Genomic DNA, 18,649 nt, shown 5'->3' on the forward strand with positions numbered 1-18,649 from the left:
TAGGAAGAACAGCTTTTTCTTTCTGATTTGCTTTAATCGGTACTGATTGATTAAAATGTACAGAATTTGTGAGTAACCTGATGAATATTAAACATCATCTAGGTAGTAAAGCATCATGGATTTTCCAAGTGTTTTAGAACAATTCTGTGATCATTTCCAAAGACCACACAACTTTCATGCATGAAATTTTCATCCCAAACACCTTCATTCTGTTGAAAATACATAGTTTTTACTTTAAGTCAGATTTACTCTTTGTAAAGAAATTATGGGACCATAAACAGATATATAGTATGAACTTTTATCAACTCAAGCCACAATTCCTCATCTAAATATGATAAACACTAAAATGCCAAGGCAAAAGCTTTCATAGATCATCAAGGATGATCACATTATTTAAAACAATTCAAATACTCCTATATTATAGGTTCAAAGAACTTTAAAGTCAGTTTGCTTTCATGAAAATCATTTCACAACTGTTGCAGATTAATAATCCTATAGACTTTTTCATGATCCAGTACTGACTCACAGAATGTCAATTGGAAATTGTGGTTTAAAGATATTCCATTATGTCTCAGAGAAATTATGTAAATTACCTACCACAAAACTGAAGCCTAGACTTTCCCCAAAAACAGGAATTCCAAAAATGTGATAGATGGTTAATTAAAATGGACAATTAGATGAGCCTAAAGTTATGCCTGAAAATCAGTTATTTACCCATGGAATTTCATGCTGACTAATTTGATGTATAAAATGAAGACCAGATGCTTTATATTACGTACATTTGTGAGAAATGCTTTTTCTATAACCTCAGAATATAAATTTTAAGAAAAATTGATCCATATACTAATAAAACTACTTTTTAAAAAAAGATGAGTAAGAAAAATTTGAACATGCTTTCTCTAATGTCATGGATTAAGGAAAGTTTCATATACATATATAATTCATACAACTTGAATTTTTTGAATGCCATGCTTTGGTGTATTCATTTTTCTGAGTTAACATTTTTCGTATCTACATTGTTAAAGTAATGCCTTTAATGCTCACATATCGAAATACCTCTTATTATGTACTAGGTAGGGTCCAATTGTAGATTATAGTTACATCTGACGCTTGTTCATGTTACAGGTGATACTAAGATGTAATGACAATGTTTTCTTAAGTAGAAATGGCTGTCCATGACTTCAGTTATAGAAGATAGATTGCATTTAGTAGAACAATATTCCAGTGAAACAGGAAAAAAAAAACTTTTTTCCATCAGAATCATGTATGATTAAATTATTTTTATAACTCAAGAAACATGCCTCTAAGTACAACAGCAAGCTTGTAACCTGTAAATTCCAAAAATTAATTTCAAGGAAAAAAATTAATGCATTGAGCACTTTAGAAGTTTATTTAAAGATTTAGAATTGACTTTTTGCAAGTTATATATACCATAAAAGACTAGGGAATAAAAGGTGTAGTTCAGGTTTTCTCATAATTCTTCTGATATTTAAACGCAATATATGTGATTTTCACTTTTCTTTTCTCCCACAATGTATGTGTTTAAGTAGGTTATGCATTTTCTTAAGCTCCACAGTTATTAGAGTTCCTTCCTCTGGTTTATTCAGGATCAGCAGAGCAAACAGCTGTTTCCGAGTTCAGTGTTTAAACATGAAATATGCTATGTAGCAGCCCAAATTGAACATTTCTCTGTTTCTGGGGAACGTTAAATAAATCAACCCAAAATAATTAAAATTGGCCAACCATTCAAAATAATCACTTGAGTTTTGAAAGTTTTTGTGACCCTTTATAAAACTGTCCATGTGACTGTTGCCAAGAATCAATTGACTTTCTTCCCCAATGCCTGATTCATTCTCCTGGACAGTTAGAAGCCTAAGGAAGCAATTTAACGCTTTATACAGTTAATAGCATACTGTATCCTTTGAGTGCATTTGCATGAAGCTGTTTTAGAATGGGAGTCAGAAACCTGGGTCGCCATTGTTTGACCTTGTGACCTTGAACAAGTCTAACTTGCTGGTGACTCAGTGTCTGTCTGTAAAATGAAAGAGTTGAATCAGGTGATCTCTAAAATCGCCTCCTCCTCTATTGTCAGTGGTTTACAGTGAGACTAAACCACCACCAAAAAGTGGAAAGCACAGTTAGGTATTCATAGATTCTGAGTTCTCATGATTTTAGTAGCTGAACTGAGTAAAGAATAGGGATAATCTGTTCAGAAACGAACCATCAAGATAGCTTCAGTATAAGCTTTGTCTCTTGATCGCTCCCCCACTGTGGTGAGACTGAATTTTGTCCTAAAAATAACAAGATTCTAAGACTTGCTGCACAAAAAATCCATAAGAATCTTATGAATAGGTATTACAGAACAAAACTCAGGTTGCCCATAAGTGATTACAGTACACCCAAAGAACAAAGGTTACTAAATTTCTATTCCATATAACTTGCTTCTTTTTTGTAGCAATAGCTGTAGTGTTAAATAAGGAACTTATCTTTAGGTACTGGAATATCCTCCTGAAGTTGTGTGTGAAACGTCCCCAGAGAAGAGCCTAGAGCTGGGTAGATACTTACTCCACAATCGTCAGCTACTCCTCACCACAAGCATCATGCCTACCACTCCAGCTTTAGTTTATTGTTCAAAGTGTGATGCAAAATAGTGATTTCTTGATAAAAGGTGACACTCATAGCGCTTGAAAGACCTGCTAAAATTCAGATTTTCCTCCCTTTCACTTTTTCAGTTACTGTGTCTATGCTAGGGGAGAAAAAATGTTTATATGCAATGGGACCATCAAAAGAAACTTTTCCTGGTCTTTTTCCCATGCTCATGCAACTATTTAAAATTGGTAAGAAAATAAATGGTTTATTTGAGACAGAGGCACCGTTCAGAAGTGCTGAGTTAATTTCCTCTGATAATTTTGGAATATAATTCCAGTGAAATTTTTGTAGTTAAAGTGTCCACACCAGTTATTTTCCTCATCCTTGTAAGATATAAATTAAGAAAAATGTTTGAATGCTAATCACACTATGACTTTTTCTATATTCCTCACAGCTGAATGATGTTATCGTGTTATAGTACAGTTCAACTGCACAAAAAAAATAACAAAAAATGCTTTTATACTCACATTTAAAATTTAGTATGTTGGAAGCTGAATTAGATATTCTAAATTCTGTCCAGTAGTAACAGGAAAAGGTCTATGTACAGTGGCAATGAATTAAACGTGGTTCTCTGAGTCCCAACAACTGATTTTTTTTTTCCAATTTGATTATATTAAGGGATTCATTATAAATAAGTTTTCCTTAAATAGACCGCTGATGAAATTCCATTTAAGGAGTCTATCAGAAAGTAGAATATTAATGATTCACATGTGCAGTGCTTTAACATTAATGATTTATATAGATAATGCTGTAGTGTACTTTTCACCATCAATACATACCTCAGGAATAAAGTGAAACTGGGTAAGAGTCTATAGACACTGAATAATTACTTGTAAGAAACTGTTGTCGAACAAGTTTATTGAAACTGTGTTGGAAAAGTCTTTGCAGTGTCTTCCAAATTCACTGAATTACCTCTGACTACAAAATATTATCCCACTATTACCAGCCACATCACATTTTTAAAAAATTACCTTTGAATTCTCTGGTTGAATTCTTCCAGCTGCCCAGTGTTCATGATTAATCTTACTAGAATAAATATTGTTTAATGATGATTGACTTCATGATAATAATTGGCTCATCCTTTCAGAACCCCTCTGGAAGAGGAAATGGCAACCCACTCTAGTATTCTTGCTAGGAAAATTCCATGGACAGAAGAGCTGATCAAAGATGTAAAGGCATCTTATTATATGTTTCTAATCTAACTGCAACTAAGTAAAACTCCATGGCTGGCTTTCTCCATGGTGTTTGCAGTGGTTATATCAGGGTCATAGAGAGGCAGGTAATAGGAACAGCCCAAGCTTTGGAGCAAAGCTCACTGCAGTTCACAAACCACCTACGCCACTGACCAGCTATCTGACCCTGCTGAGGCTTCTTGGGTTTCAGTTTCCTTCATCTTTAAAGTGTAAACAATAAGGTCTTCCTAGAAATGTTGCTAATGATGATTAAAAATAATCCTGGCACAGAATAAGTATTCAGTAGCAGTGGTTACTACTTAAGTATTAATTAGGAGAAAACCTTAAGAGATCATCTAATGTCTAAAAATGATGGAGGTTTATGGTTGTAGCCCCAAATTGCCTAGACTCACAAATTTTGTAAAAAAAAATTTTTATAGTTTATTGACGTGTAGTTGGTTAAACAACTTTGTATTAATTTCTGCTGTACTGAAAAAGGATTCAGTTATACATACATTTTCCATGTTATCGTGGGGTACTGAGTATAGTTCCCTGTGCTATACAGTAAAGCCTTATTTATCCATCCTACATACAATAGTTGCACATGCTAGTCCCAACCGCCCACTCCACCCCTCCCCTACCCTGCCCCTTGGCAAACCCCAGGTCTGTTCTCTATAGCTTAAACTCACAAACTTCTCATCAGTCGGAAGAATTAAATAAAACTAGAGGAAGAAATGGTCCGTGATGTTAAATACAACAATGGTATGCAGGAGGTACCCTCCATCACCCCTGTGAATACGATGCCTAGAAGACCTGTCAATCAGGAACTTCACCCTGCCGTTGTAGTATTTCTGTCTGCTAACCAGTTTTCCTTGTCCTCGTCCTCAGTATGACTTTGTGGAGCTCCTAGATGGCAGCAGGTTGATCGCAAGAGAGCAGCGGAACCTGCTAGAGTCCGAAAGGGCTGGGCGGCAGGCGAGGTCCGTCAGTCTCCATGAGGCCGGCTTTATCCAGTACTTGGACTCTGGAATCTGGCATCTGGCTTTTTATAACGATGGGAAAAATGCAGAGCAGGTGTCCTTCAACACCATTGTGATAGGTAAGGACCATCTTCCAAGTATCACTTCCAGGCGCCCAGCCTCAACACTGTGTTAAATAGAAACTAAATTACCTTCACCAGTTCTGAGTGAGTCCTAGGATGTTAAGGCCTGAAGTAATTATGAGAAGTATTTTTTAAATTGTTTGTTTATGAATATATGACAAACCATGAAGCACGGAAGGAGTGTTATTCGGAAGTAGCTTGGAGGGGACAGTGCATCACAAAAACAGTTAAAAATACCTGTGTTTGAAATTAGCAGTGTTTTGCTTTACTATTCGAATAATCTGGTATTAGGGGCTTCCCAGGTGGCGCTGGTGATAACTTGCCTGCCCCTGAAGGAGACATCAGAGATGCAGGTGGCTTAGTTGTCAAGAATGTGCCTGCCAGTGGAGGAGACTCAGGTTCAATCCCTGGGTCAGGAATATCCCCTGGAGTAGGAAATGGCAACTGTCTCACTTCCCACACTGTTCGCTGAACCCAGGGTAGGTAAGGCACGAGCGGGCAAGCTGGAAGGAAATTCGAGGAGCCCTAGGAACTGGGGACATGTTTATTCTCTCCAGACTGGCGCAGCAGCGAAAGGGGTTTCTCAGGTGGAGCTTGTATACATTTACAGAACCCACGTGGCCCGTGGCCAGGCAGGTACACTGTGATACGCATGCTCAGTGCTGTAAGTGATCTCAGCTGTTCATAGCCATACAGAGTCACCCTTTACAGGATGTGGGGCGAGCGGGCGTGAGAGCTTGACTTTTGCCATCTTGGCTACGTGCTGTTTCCCCACTGCAGCCCGCTCCAGCACTCTTGCCTGGAGAATGCCACGGACAGAGGAGCCTGGCAGGCCGCGGTCCATGGGGTCGCACAGAGCCTGAAGCCACTTAGCTCGTACACGACCTGGTATAAATGAGTCCTTTCTGGGGTTATGGAGCCAGCCAGCCATACGTCCTTCAAGATGTAGCTAAAATGATCAAAGTGACACGGTTTACCTCGCAGAGGAGGCAGGGTGCTCAGCAAGGATCGCTTCTTTTTCTCTTCTTCAGAGTCTGTGGTGGAGTGCCCCAGAAATTGCCATGGAAATGGAGAGTGTGTTTCTGGAACCTGCCATTGTTTTCCAGGATTTCTGGGTCCGGATTGTTCAAGAGGTATGCGACTTAGATTCTTTTCTTCAGCCAAGATAAATAAGCTGTGTAGAAACTCTAGTCATTCAGCAAACTCCCAAGACAGGAAGGGAGGTGGAGGGCTGGGGGCGCAGAAATGGCATATAGCGCTTGTTCTGACGACGTGCTGCTGCTTTGAGCGAATCTCGGTGGGAAGCATGGCTGATAAGCCCCTGTCGTGTTTTATTTCATAGCAGCCTGTCCGGTGCTGTGTAGCGGCAACGGCCAGTACTCCAAGGGCCGCTGCCTCTGTTTCAGCGGCTGGAAGGGCACAGAATGCGATGTGCCCACGACGCAGTGTATCGACCCGCAGTGCGGGGGTCGTGGGATTTGTATCATGGGCTCTTGTGCTTGCAACTCCGGATACAAAGGAGAAAACTGCGAAGAAGGTAAACATGTCAATATCTGCGGAAGTCTGTTCTTAGATATTCATAAAGAAAAAAAACAGGTGATATGTGTAACCTTTAGTTTGGCAATGAATCTTTTTATATGCCTCCTTCTGAAGGTAATTTTGATTTCCATATTCATGGAGGTGTTACTTCATGAACATCTTACCTAATAAAAAGAAAAAATACCAAGGAGTCCCTTTGCTCTTTCTCAATTGTGTGAATAATTTTTTTTTTCACTCTGAGAAAATAAGCAAAAACTTGTGTCTTGGACCCAACAGTGGACTGTTTGTTTATTTTTTGCCATTTTTCACCTTGATGCCAGTCTCTAAATCTGTTGGCATTTGGTATCTCTAGAAAGATGAATATTGAATATAATAGACTGATGGAAAAAGATACATCATGGGTTTGCTCCATAACTATATATAATGATGATAGTTAGGATACTATACTGTAAAATGCATTTGAGCTAGTTTTTTCAAAAAGCAGAAAAGCACCATTTCCATTCTTCAATCAAATTGATTTTATTGATCTGCACACACAAAGTAATGCAATTAAGTCTCTGGAATTAAATTTTCAGGCCATTGACCCTACAAGTGTAAAGTTTTATTGAGTCAAATTGCTAAATTAAATCTCGTCATCTAAAGCACATTAACGTGAATTAAGAAGGATAGAGGGTGTGCAACTCATTTATTTCTCAAACATGTGAGGGTCCCACACAGCTGTCAGTGTTCAGTGGTTATGGATAGGCCAGCTGATTCAGATTTTGTCATAGCGAAGCCAATACTTATTATTCTCTGACTGGGCAGAATGGAAAGCAGTCATCTCAAGAGCAGAAGTGAGAATTATGAATCCTTATAAGAGTCTCCATTACCTAAATGGCATGTCTCTTAATGCTTTACTGCATAAATTCTCTGCATTTTTCAGAAACAGGTTCTTACAAATGGTAGGTAAATATCTGAGTTGCCAAAATGTTCAGGTCAATGGGGATTTAATTCTTCGTTCTGTGTGTACTGTGTATATCTTCTAGATTTAATGGTAAGCTGGTTCTCTTTTCTTCTCACTAGCTGACTGTCTAGACCCTGGCTGTTCTAACCACGGTGTGTGTATCCATGGGGAATGTCACTGCAATCCTGGATGGGGTGGTAACAACTGTGAAATACTCAAGACCATGTGTCCTGACCAGTGCTCTGGCCATGGGACGTATCTTCAGGAAAGCGGCTCCTGTGCTTGTGACCCTAATTGGACTGGCCCAGACTGCTCCAACGGTGAGGATCATACATCTGAGTACTTAGTATTGTTGAGCTAAAGTTTACCATGGGCTTCGCAGGTGACGCAGTGTTAGAGAATCCGCCTGCCGATGCAGGGGACCCAAGAGACAAGAGTTCAATCCCTTAGTTGGGAAGATTCCCTGGAGGAGGAAATGGCAACCCACTCCAGTATGCTTGCCTGAAAATTCCCAGGAACAGAGGAGCCTGCTGGGCTACAGTCCATGGAGTTGCAAAGAGACAGACATGACTGAGCACACGTACACACAAAGGTTACCGTAGTTTATTAGGTTGGCTGAAAAGTTCATTTGGATTTTTCCATAGTGTCTTACAGAAAAACCCAAAGGAACTTTCTGACCAACCCAATAATTTTTAAAACACTTTTATTACACTTAATATAGATTTTATTAAAGTGACCATTTATAGAAAGAAATATTAAAAGTAGTGAGATTTGTTCTCTTTTAATATGGAAAGAAACAGGCTTCATCATTTGTCATTAAAATTTCTCCTTTAGTATTAAAAAATTTTTTTCTCCTTTAGTCTTATTGTAAAGAAAAAATATTTCAGTTCAGTAAAGCTCTCTTTCTGCTTAACTCTGAAGGCCTATGTACAACTTGGAGATTAGCACACATTATCTCATAAACAGAGAAGCCTCAATTAAAAAATTATGTGACAACAGAAGAATTTTAATATCACAATAAAGAGTATACACATAGATATTATGGTGTATGTAATAGTTCAACACTGAGTTTTTAATTGTCATTGTATGATGATAATAGAAATGGCAAGTAGTAGTTTTATTCAGTCAGTCATGTTTTTACGCACCAACTCTTGAGTATGGCTTTGTGACAGGCCCCAAAGGGATAAAAGAGGAATCAATCGTTCCTGCCCTCTAGAATAGTGGCTTTCAAGGTTTTGACCATGACCTTGACATGACCTTTGACATTCTGAGCTCATATTTTGTGTGCATTTACTCACATCACTGAAATGACAGCTTTACAAAGTGATGTATAGTGATACTTTCTCTCAAGTCTGTTCTACTTTTTTATTGCCATTTGCAACCCATGAATGAATTCTGTGACCATTCGCTGGTCACACAGTATGGAAAGATGCTATTCTAATCTGTGTGCTCAATCCCTCAGTCGTGGCTGACTCTCTGCAACCCTGTGGACCGTAGCCCACCAAGCTTCTCCGTCCAGGGAATTTTCCAGGCAAGAATACTGGAATGGAGATTATAGTTTCATTGGGAAGATAAGATAAACACATATGAAATACTTAGAAACCAATATGCTCCAGTTTAATATTCTATTGAGTGTTACATGGACTAATGCACTAAATTAAGTCAATATTTAGATCCTGCCTTGATGCATGTTGAAAGTTTACAAGATTTTTAATATTTCTTTCCTTTTTTTCAAGATTGCAGTTAGTGTGGAGGTTGAAAGAATATTTTTTGACTAGGGGAATAGTATTAGAAAGTACTTAAGACCATGAGCTCTGAACTCACCCTTTCCTGGCCTTTTTGAGGAATTTGGGTAATATGTCTGCTGCCCTAGGAGTCAATATTGGCATAAAAGATTAACCGACCACTCTTCACCTGTTACAAATTGAATCTCGGAAGCCCAAACTAGAGAAAGTCTTATATAGGTTAATTTGTGGTATTGATGGAAAACTTCTGTTGAACCCATAAGTAGATATCCTAGTTAAAGAAGCAACTTAGGAGTTTTCCTTCTTGCTCGCTCTTTCTTTCTCCTTCTTTTTCTTCCCCTTTCCCTTCTCTTCTCCTTTCCTTCCTTCAATCTTTCTTCCTGGCCTCCTTATCCTCTGCTTCCCTCATCTTGTGGGCCATAGAGTGTGAAGGGAGACGGTCTCTATAATATGCCCATCACTGCTTCATAGACACACGAGTTGATTCAGAGGTGAACCAGAGACTTTGGTTAGAAGATTCATGACTGTCAGAGCAGGCAAGGTGTATAGGATAAATAAGAGTGAAAAAACCTAAATTGGGGGCTGAATTACAGAGGACCTTGAATGTCTCAGTAATGAGTTTTAAAAAATCATCACCAGCCAAGGTTTATCAAGCATGGATGCATGGCATTATTTTCAATAACACGTTAGCTCATTTTGTCCTCCACTTTAAAAATATATAATTACAAGAACAATATAGGCATTTAGCTCTTTCTTTGGGGTTTTTATTTACATTTTCAGCTTCTATACTAAAAATGTAAAAATCCAATTAAAGTTTATAGATACAATTGCTAGTATAATGCTATTTGATTCAGGCCTCTCTGCCTCCATTAGTGAAATAGGCATAATAATAGTAGTTATAAAATAATACCTGTTTGAAATATTGTCATTTTAATTTGTTTCCCACAGTTTTCCAAGTCTGAAAGAAACAAAACAATGGCCCCTTTTTTGTTTCATGTAAAGTTATTTAGTACATTACCAGGATTGTTTTATAAAGGATGGTTTGTAATTGATATTAAATAGCTCAAAAAGTAATTTGATCTTCATAAAATGGTAAAAATGGTATTGTTATGAATAGCCAAAAAAAGGATATCAGTGTTAGTTAAAAAATTAAACTGGCTGCCAAAATTACATGTCATTATTTTACATATTTAGACTGATTTTTTTCATACTGCTGTTACTGTTTTGCTAGCTGAAAATCTAATTTTACTTGTATATCTGACTGTTTAGACATAATCAGTGAAGGTCTTTATCCTATTCATCTTTAAATCCTTAATGCAAAATGCACACTTATTAAATTCTCAGTATAGAGAGTTGACTAATAAGCACAGTATACTTCTTTGGGAGAAAGTAGTTAAGCACATAGCAAAACTTTATTAAACTTTACTATTAGCTGCCGAAAGACAGAAAACTCACTTAGAGTTGTTAGTAAAGATCTCAAGTACACAGAGGGCTATCCTGTGGAAACATCTGGATTCATATGCCTCCAATTAGTCTGCATATTGCACAGATCTCATTGAAAGTTTAGGAAGACACCTTTGTTAATCTACATTCCTGACCTAAAAGCCAGTAGCATTTCTAATTTCTAACCTATTGAATTCTAAAGCAGAGCACTACCAGCTGCCTCTATTGTTGTTGTGGAAATGACCTTCAGAGATCTAAATTCAATAAGAGAGTAGGTTTTACACCTGAAGAAACATTTGGTTAAGCTGCTAAAAGAGAAGAAAGGAATTATTTCCATCAGAAAGTTTATAGATTTGAAAGCAACAGAGCTCTCCTCTCTCTTCAGCAGCAGTTTGTCCATTAATTAGCCCTTCAATTCCACTTCAATTAAATTAACTCTAATTAATAAGTTCATTACAAAGATTGACGCACCTTGCTCAAAGCAAGTGTGCTAAACGCTGATAAACACCTTCACCCTAATGAAAAATTGATTAGATTGAATAAAAAAGGGAACCTCAGAAAGAAACCTCGCTCTTCTGAAGCTCAGGTGACAGTTCTGTTCCTCTGAAGTTAATCAAAACATCTTGGCTCCTTTAATCAAAAATTTAATTCAAAGGAGTTAGAAAATGTGGCGTGAAAAACCACGTACCACTCTCCTCCAGCTCATAGCCCTGACTGTTGTTTATAAGAAATGCTTCCCACTGTCACAGAGCCTGGATCAAGTTGTTAAAAATTCTGCAGCCCTGTGAAGTCCACTGTCTGAGAAATATTATTTGGCCAATGACTGGGGAACTGTGGGATCATGCAGGTGACTACCTAAACAGGGACTGGCTATTTTTTATTTTAAAATTCAGCTAGTCCATTTCCTGTTTGTTAGAAATGATCTCTTTTATTGTTCATTATGTTTATTGTTGAAAGAAAACCAAAACTAAACAAAATAGTCTTCCAATCTTAAGAAAAAAAAATAGTTCATTTTATTTAACTTTATATGTAAAAAGCAAAAAATAAAATGCCCTCAGAGTTCTGTCTGTCTCTCTTAACTGGATCTCGTCAAAAAAAAAAAAACAAAAACTTTTTTTTAAGAAAAAACATGTCAGATGCCTGAATTCTGTTCTAATGACCTAACTTCTTGTTCCCATTTTTAAAGTCCTTTGGTGACTCCTGCCCTTTTCAGTAATTCTAGTAATTGGAAAACCTTACTTTTCAAATGTTAGAGTTCATGGTTATACATATTGTTAAACTGGTTTTCTATTATTGTTTTGCTCAGCAACTTCTGTCAGCAGTACAAATATACTGTTGAGGAAAAAAAACAACAATTTGCTTTATTTAACCAGTGTGTTTGTGTGTCAGACCCAAGTTAATATGCATACTATAATAGATTCTTTTTTTTTTTACTTTTTTTAATAACAGATTCTTTCTAATGAAAGTTTCTGAATATTTTAAAAATGTAAACCATAAGATTAAAAATAACTCCTTTTCAATTTTTGCTACCCAGGTGAAACCCAACTCCTGTTAAATACCTGACATACATAGACATAAAAATATTCCATAAATTTTATATCAATTTGATGTATATGTTCATGTGTTCCTGGCTGTCAAAAACATACTCCGAGAAACATATAAGTGTGTGTGCACATATTTTCTTCTCATTATGAATCATATGTTCTGTTTTGTTAGCAGTGCGTGTGTACACGCATATATAAATATAGGAAATTGTTTATAGCATAATTATCATGTGCATTTTATGCCCGATACGGCAGCATGTAAAATTAAAAAAAGCAAAACTATGTTTATCGTTCTTAGCCGCCGATACTGAAATTTACTTAGTGGGTAAATTGACCTAGTAGGTAAATACTTTGGTGCTTATGTACAAGGATTTTGCTTTTCACTGTCACAGGTTAGCGCTGAAGACGAAGCACTGCTTATTAACTCCTCTTCTCACTCCCGTCTGTCTACTCTGCTCTCTTGACCTGCTTCCTCTGTTTTACATCTAGAAATCTGTTCTGTGGACTGTGGCTCACACGGTGTTTGCATGGGGGGCTCCTGTCGCTGTGAAGAAGGCTGGACGGGCCCAGCGTGCAATCAGAGAGCCTGCCACCCGCGCTGTGCCGAGCATGGGACCTGCAAGGATGGCAAGTGTGAATGCAGCCAGGGCTGGAACGGAGAACACTGCACCATCGGTAGGCCCGCCCCCTGCCCTGGCCCCGCCCCCTGCCCTGGCCCCGCCCCACCCCCGGCCCTGGCCCGCCCCGGGCCCCGAGTACCCTAACAGAGCTCGCAAGGTGCTGCGTTTCACCTTGGAAACACTCTTCTAATTATTGATAGTTTGTCCTCTTTCTTCCAAAGGAATCACTTCATTTTAAAATAAGGTCCTCATTGTCCAATTGCAATCCAGTTCTTTTTATTTTTCTAATTTTTTAAAATTCTTATTGGAATATAATTGCTTTACAGGGTTGTGTGAGTTTCTGCTATACAGAGATGAGAATTTGTTATAATCCAGTTCTTTTTAAAACCGCTGTATCAAGTATGAAGTATAAGGATATTTTTCTTCATTGTTTTGGGGGATGGCCACCAAAATTGACTCACATAAGGAGGACTTCATTTCTTATAAACCAACTCTCATTGAATATTCCTTTTGTGTGTTACATATTGCCACCATGGAACAGCAGTATTTTTTACTTGAAAAAAAGATTCCCAGTATATAGCCTTTTCAACTCCTATAGATTCCAGAATCACACATCTTAGCCCTTGTCCGTCTATTTGAGTCTCGAAAAAAGAAGTCTGAGTTCTTATGATTTTATTTTGTAGTACTGTGAGAAGGAAGAGTAAAATACACAATTCTAGCTCTTCTTAGATTTATATGCTTCACACTTCTTAAAATATGATGAGATTCTGGCACACGTGTTGGTTAAATAAGACAATCAAATAGGTGTTTAAGATCAAAATGTTACTATGTAAGTTCTATTTAGCCTGGATACAAAAGTATCCAGAATACATATACTAGTGCTATATTTTCAGGGTGTTCAGTGCCTTTGCCTTTACTATTTTAGTCACTGAAAGTAAAACATTTATTTAAAGAAAATGCAACAGAAGTTAAGTAATACATTTCTACCTCACTTCAGTGAAAGTGTACAATATTCATTATAAATGGCATGATCCTACAAAAAATTTGTAATTTGAGAAATGATGTTTCTCTGAAGATCAGACCTTTATGGTAACTCTTATCTTTGAACGTGCTTACAGGGTCACCTGTTAAAGGTGAGCTACTGCCAACAACTGGGGAGCCTGTAGTCTTACTGGCTACAACATGCACATGCAGGACACTTGCAGAGAGCTCACCCCTAACATCATTCCCACATGAGGCTCTGCCCTCCTCTACTCTTTAAGGGAGGCTCCACAGGGAAGGGGCTGCGTGTTGTTCACTTGAGCCCCACTTATGAGCTACAGCAAGGCAGAAAATAGTTGACAACCATGATTTGCGACTTTTCTGAGGATGTACAAGGGACAGTGTAGTATCCCTATGATCAGGCAGCTCCATGCCCCAGTTCCAGAATGGGTGCACGCTAGAAGCAGGGCAGGAAGAGTGTGCTTCTAATCCTACTCCATTGTATTTTTTGACCCCACCACCCCCATCATAAGTGAATTGAATCTAGCTAGAAGGAAAATGTTATATACTGGACTATTTGTATCCTGGGAAGTACAACCAACACATGTATATATAGCTTGGACTATGAGGAAGTGTACTGTAAAGTTATCCATGGGCAGTTTTAACTTGTCAACCAACAGCCACCAAACAAATCATTCTCTGAGTATCCTTACTGACCTTGGTAATGTTACATGGTTAGTTTCCCACAAAGGACCTGTTCTTGAACAACTTTCCTGGTGTCTGGGAAGAAAGGGGATTTTTGTTAGTAGCAGGTCTGTTTTTTATAATTTAACATGTCTTGCAGTGGTTAACAATTCCACTTTCTATTGTTTCATTTTATTTTGTTGCTTTTATACTCCATATGAGTGACAGTATAGAAGGAAAGGACCTGCTTCATTTAAAAATAAATCTTCGAAATGAACCTTTTAAAAGATGCAGAGAACCTTTAAATCATTGTTTTACTCTTTTATACTCTCAGAAGTAGTTATTCCAAATTTTTGCATACAAAGATCCAATTGCTTTTCCCTATCTACTTCCTACCTTGTATATATGTCCAAAGTGAAGTCTCAGGGGTCCTTTAAAAGGAGGCCTTTGTGAGCCACTGATTAAACAGCCCAGGAAACTACAGTATGTTTTCTCATTCAGAAGAGTTACTGTTCTGTTCATTTCCTCTTGATTTCAACACTTAGACGTCTGGCTGAAAAGAGCTTTCACTTTATGAAAGAAGACTCATAAATTAGCGAGATTTTTTTTCCTTTCTCCATATTATGTGCCATCTCATTGAATACAAACAGGGAGGTTAATTGAAAGAGAGATGGAGGAGAAATTAAACAGTTAGAAGCAAACAAAAGTTCCCAATAGAAAGCAAAGAATATTCTTCATTAGTCATCTTACTGTCTTCATAAACTCTTCATGCTTCCGTAAAACCATAGGCATTTTGACAGTAAAATAGGTTCTGAATTTAGAGTATTCACAGAACACCCAACTACCTGAAGGGATTGATTGCATTCTGATATTTTTATTAGTGTGTTCACACTTTGCTCTCATTATGAATCATGTATTCAGCAAATTCATCCTCAGGTCTGTTGTCCCAAGTCCTTCTCCTTTCTTGGGTTAGACTTTGATTAGTGATGTATCCAGATTAAAAAAAAAAAAATGAAACAAAGAGAAATCTACTTTTAGAAACACTATCATTAAAATGAATATATCTCCCTTCCTCCCCTCAAAACCACTTAAGATCATTGGACCCTTTCATAAATAAAGAGTTATATGACTGAATCACATCGAAGAAGTGCCAGCAATGATTACTGGCACAGTTCACTGCTAATAGCACTGGTGGAGATGCTCAACTACCATAAATGTCTTCCTTTGTAAGCAAACATTCCATAATTGGTCAAAAGATTATCATACTTGTGTTTCTGCCTTTGTTTTTCATAAGATTGGAAAGATAACTATTTAGAGGATACAGAAATTAATTTTAAAATATTAAATATAACTACATGGTTTATAAGTAATAGTTGACAGAATATTATTATAACTATATGACAAAACTTAAACAGTTCTGTAGTGTGAGAATTGAGATGTATCAAAGTCATATCTGTGAACCGGAAGATGCTTGGCCTAACTCAGTAGGTTCACTATCTGTAATGTATTTAATTGGAACCAGAATCTGTAACCATGCAGAGGCAACTCGGTTTGGCGCTCTCTTTTCTTCTTGCTTAGGAAAGAGAGGCTAGTCACCCAATTGCCCTATGGCTGGAGTGAATGGGACAGAGAAGCGCACAAATACCATGACAGCCTCTACTTGAATAGATGTTTGGAGACAGAATCCATAAAAGTGTCACACTAGCTAACTATCTTGGCCAATGATGCATCCTAAGTACCAAATTTTAAGTATTATTAACCTGTACTTTCCCCCAAGAAATATTCTTTTCAGCAATGGCTGGAAGGAATTTGCTCCTAGAGCCATCCATTTATATCTGAGAGCACTGGAGGCTGTAGATGAGGCTGTGACCTGAAGGATGGGGAGGAGGGAGATTGAATGATGCAACTGATAGTTATCAGAGGGTTGTTACGAAGGTGAGGAAGGCTCAGATCTCTGTCTGTTCATGGCAAATCCCCTACTGGACACTGATTTCCCCACAGACACAAATGGAGAAAATGGGCTTAAATTGCCTAAAAAGTGATTAGACTTAATGAAGGTTGGAAACTTATTTAAATCCTGGAACAAGATTCCAAGCAAACTTCTGAATCTCCACTCCAATAAGCATTAACAATATCATAATTATTTAAGTGCGAAACTTTGGACATTTTGGTTTTCATCTTTGTTAGATAGAGGAGTGTTTCTAGGAGAGAAGAGTTTTTTAATTTCTTTGTAGTCTATTGAACAGTATCCCATTGTGATGGACCCCTTGGGGGCTCTTGATATTCGAAAATGTATTGATAATTTCTGCTTAATTTGAAAAATTGCTAGTTTTAAGCACAGGGTTCCCTTTTTATTCTCAATTTCATTTAACTTCCATTTTCATTTTTCTTGTGGCATTTGTGTGCCTCAGTTACATTTCATTTGTTAATTTATGCATTTTTATCCATTAAGCAATTATTGATCAGCTCATCTGTGAAAATTGAAAACTATTTCTTAATGAAAGTCAGTGTAACATAATAAGAAAAGGCATGGGCTTTGAAATTTTAAAAAAGATGTTTCCCAACCAATCCTGTGATTTATTCACTGACTTAACTGTTCTTAGCCTCCATTAGTGTTTTTTTTTTTTTTTTTGCAAATGTGAAGTGGCTCTAATGGTCCTATTATATGAGATTTTGAAGCAGAGTGTCTGATGTTTTAGAGCTTTTGGAATTTGAATCTTTGCTAAATCGTTTGCTTGCTCTGTGACTTTAGGCAAATCATTTAACTTCTCTGCGTATGTTGTCACCATAAATTTTATTTATCTCATAGGGTCATTGGATCATATGAAATACCAGAATGTAAATCACTTATTAAAGTGCCTAGCAATGTTTACCAAATTAGAGTTTTTTATTTCATTGTTAAGTATAAATGAGTCAAAGTATAACACAGACAACATTTTGAGTGCTAAAATTGTTTTAAAAAGATAAAACAAATGGCTATCCAGCAAATTTGCTCTAATGAGTTAATATAATTTCCATTTCATTGTTATAAAGTGTGACCTAGTCTCAAACTGGATGTGGCTTAAGAAAAAGTTAATATGTTTGGGATGGGAGTTAGGGAGGTGTTGCTTTTTAAAATCACAGTGATGAAAGACAGGTAGAGTCTGATGTGATATTTTTCTTCTAGTTATGTCTCAAACACAGAGCTGTTTATTGAGCTACATTGATTTTCATGTACTTTCAGGCAATTCAAATGGAAATTTGGCCTAGGGGAAATCCTAATTCCTTTAAGCTACAAAAGACTGGCTATTTGTTTTTATTCTAATTCTTTAGCACATTGGGAAACAAGATCCTTAATGATCACAAAGACATGCTTTGTTTGTTCAGACAAAACTTAGATGTAGAGTGCTCAGCACACCTCTCATAAATACCACAGTGCTCTGGGCTTAGGGGTGCTGGAGATGAGAAATTGAAACTGAAATATACACAGCTGGGGAGTTATCTATTAAGCAGTATGGGGGTAAAAGAAAGAGTGGAACTGTACCATGTATGGGCATGGCTTAGGCTTGTTATTCTAATTCTCATCTCAGAATAACGGTGAAAGCATAGTGTTTTAATTGTTAAATTAAAACATTTAGGTGACAAATTTGAAAACAAAATGACCTCGCTGATATATACTTCACTGAGATGACAAGATCAATATTCTCTGTGGCTTTTGTCAGCTCTCCCAAATTGAGAATCACATTCATAATGGCATGAAATATGGAAATTCTAAAACTATCTTTTTATATTTTAAACTCTATGATTTCTCCCTTAACAAGTGGTTATAAGGACCACATTACACCACCAAGTGATTGCTCTGAGACCAGGCTTCACGTCTATCAGCGTCATGTTAAGAAAGGGGTCTCTGATGGGGCCACTGACATCCTTGCTGTGAAGCTGGTGAAGCTCAAGCATCAGGGCCCCTCACTTGCATGGGCCCCTCCTCGGATCTTACAAGGGGACCATGGATGTATATGGTCACATGTTGCAGATCAGTTAGGACCTCGGTCTCTTTCCACTGCCAACTTCTCCATCACTCTTTTCCGTTGCACTTGAGTGGCTGTGGGCACTTTGAGGATTCAGCTAAAGAGAATTTGAGCCTAGTTTCCATTTAATTGGATATTCTTCTGAGACATGACGTCATCGCCATCTGTGATTCTTAGTGCTAGTCATCGGGAATATTCCTCCCACCCACTGACTCGCCTA

At 37.5% G+C, this 18,649-nt stretch overlaps 1 protein-coding gene across 1 annotated transcript in view; it reads left to right on the forward strand.

The window, feature by feature from the left end:
• Positions 1–18,649, forward strand: part of TENM3 (teneurin transmembrane protein 3) — a 701,853-nt gene that overhangs the window by 576,944 nt on the left and 106,260 nt on the right. Inside the window, exons 9-13 of the mRNA XM_061134549.1 lie at positions 4,710–4,920; positions 5,955–6,056; positions 6,266–6,460; positions 7,525–7,725; positions 12,627–12,812. Of these exons, the coding sequence (XP_060990532.1) occupies positions 4,710–4,920; positions 5,955–6,056; positions 6,266–6,460; positions 7,525–7,725; positions 12,627–12,812 (895 nt within the window). The remainder of the gene's footprint in view (positions 1–4,709; positions 4,921–5,954; positions 6,057–6,265; positions 6,461–7,524; positions 7,726–12,626; positions 12,813–18,649) is intronic.

The sequence above is a fragment of the Dama dama genome, chromosome 32 (assembly GCF_033118175.1).
Source record: "Dama dama isolate Ldn47 chromosome 32, ASM3311817v1, whole genome shotgun sequence".
Classification (NCBI taxonomy): domain Eukaryota; kingdom Metazoa; phylum Chordata; class Mammalia; order Artiodactyla; family Cervidae; genus Dama; species Dama dama.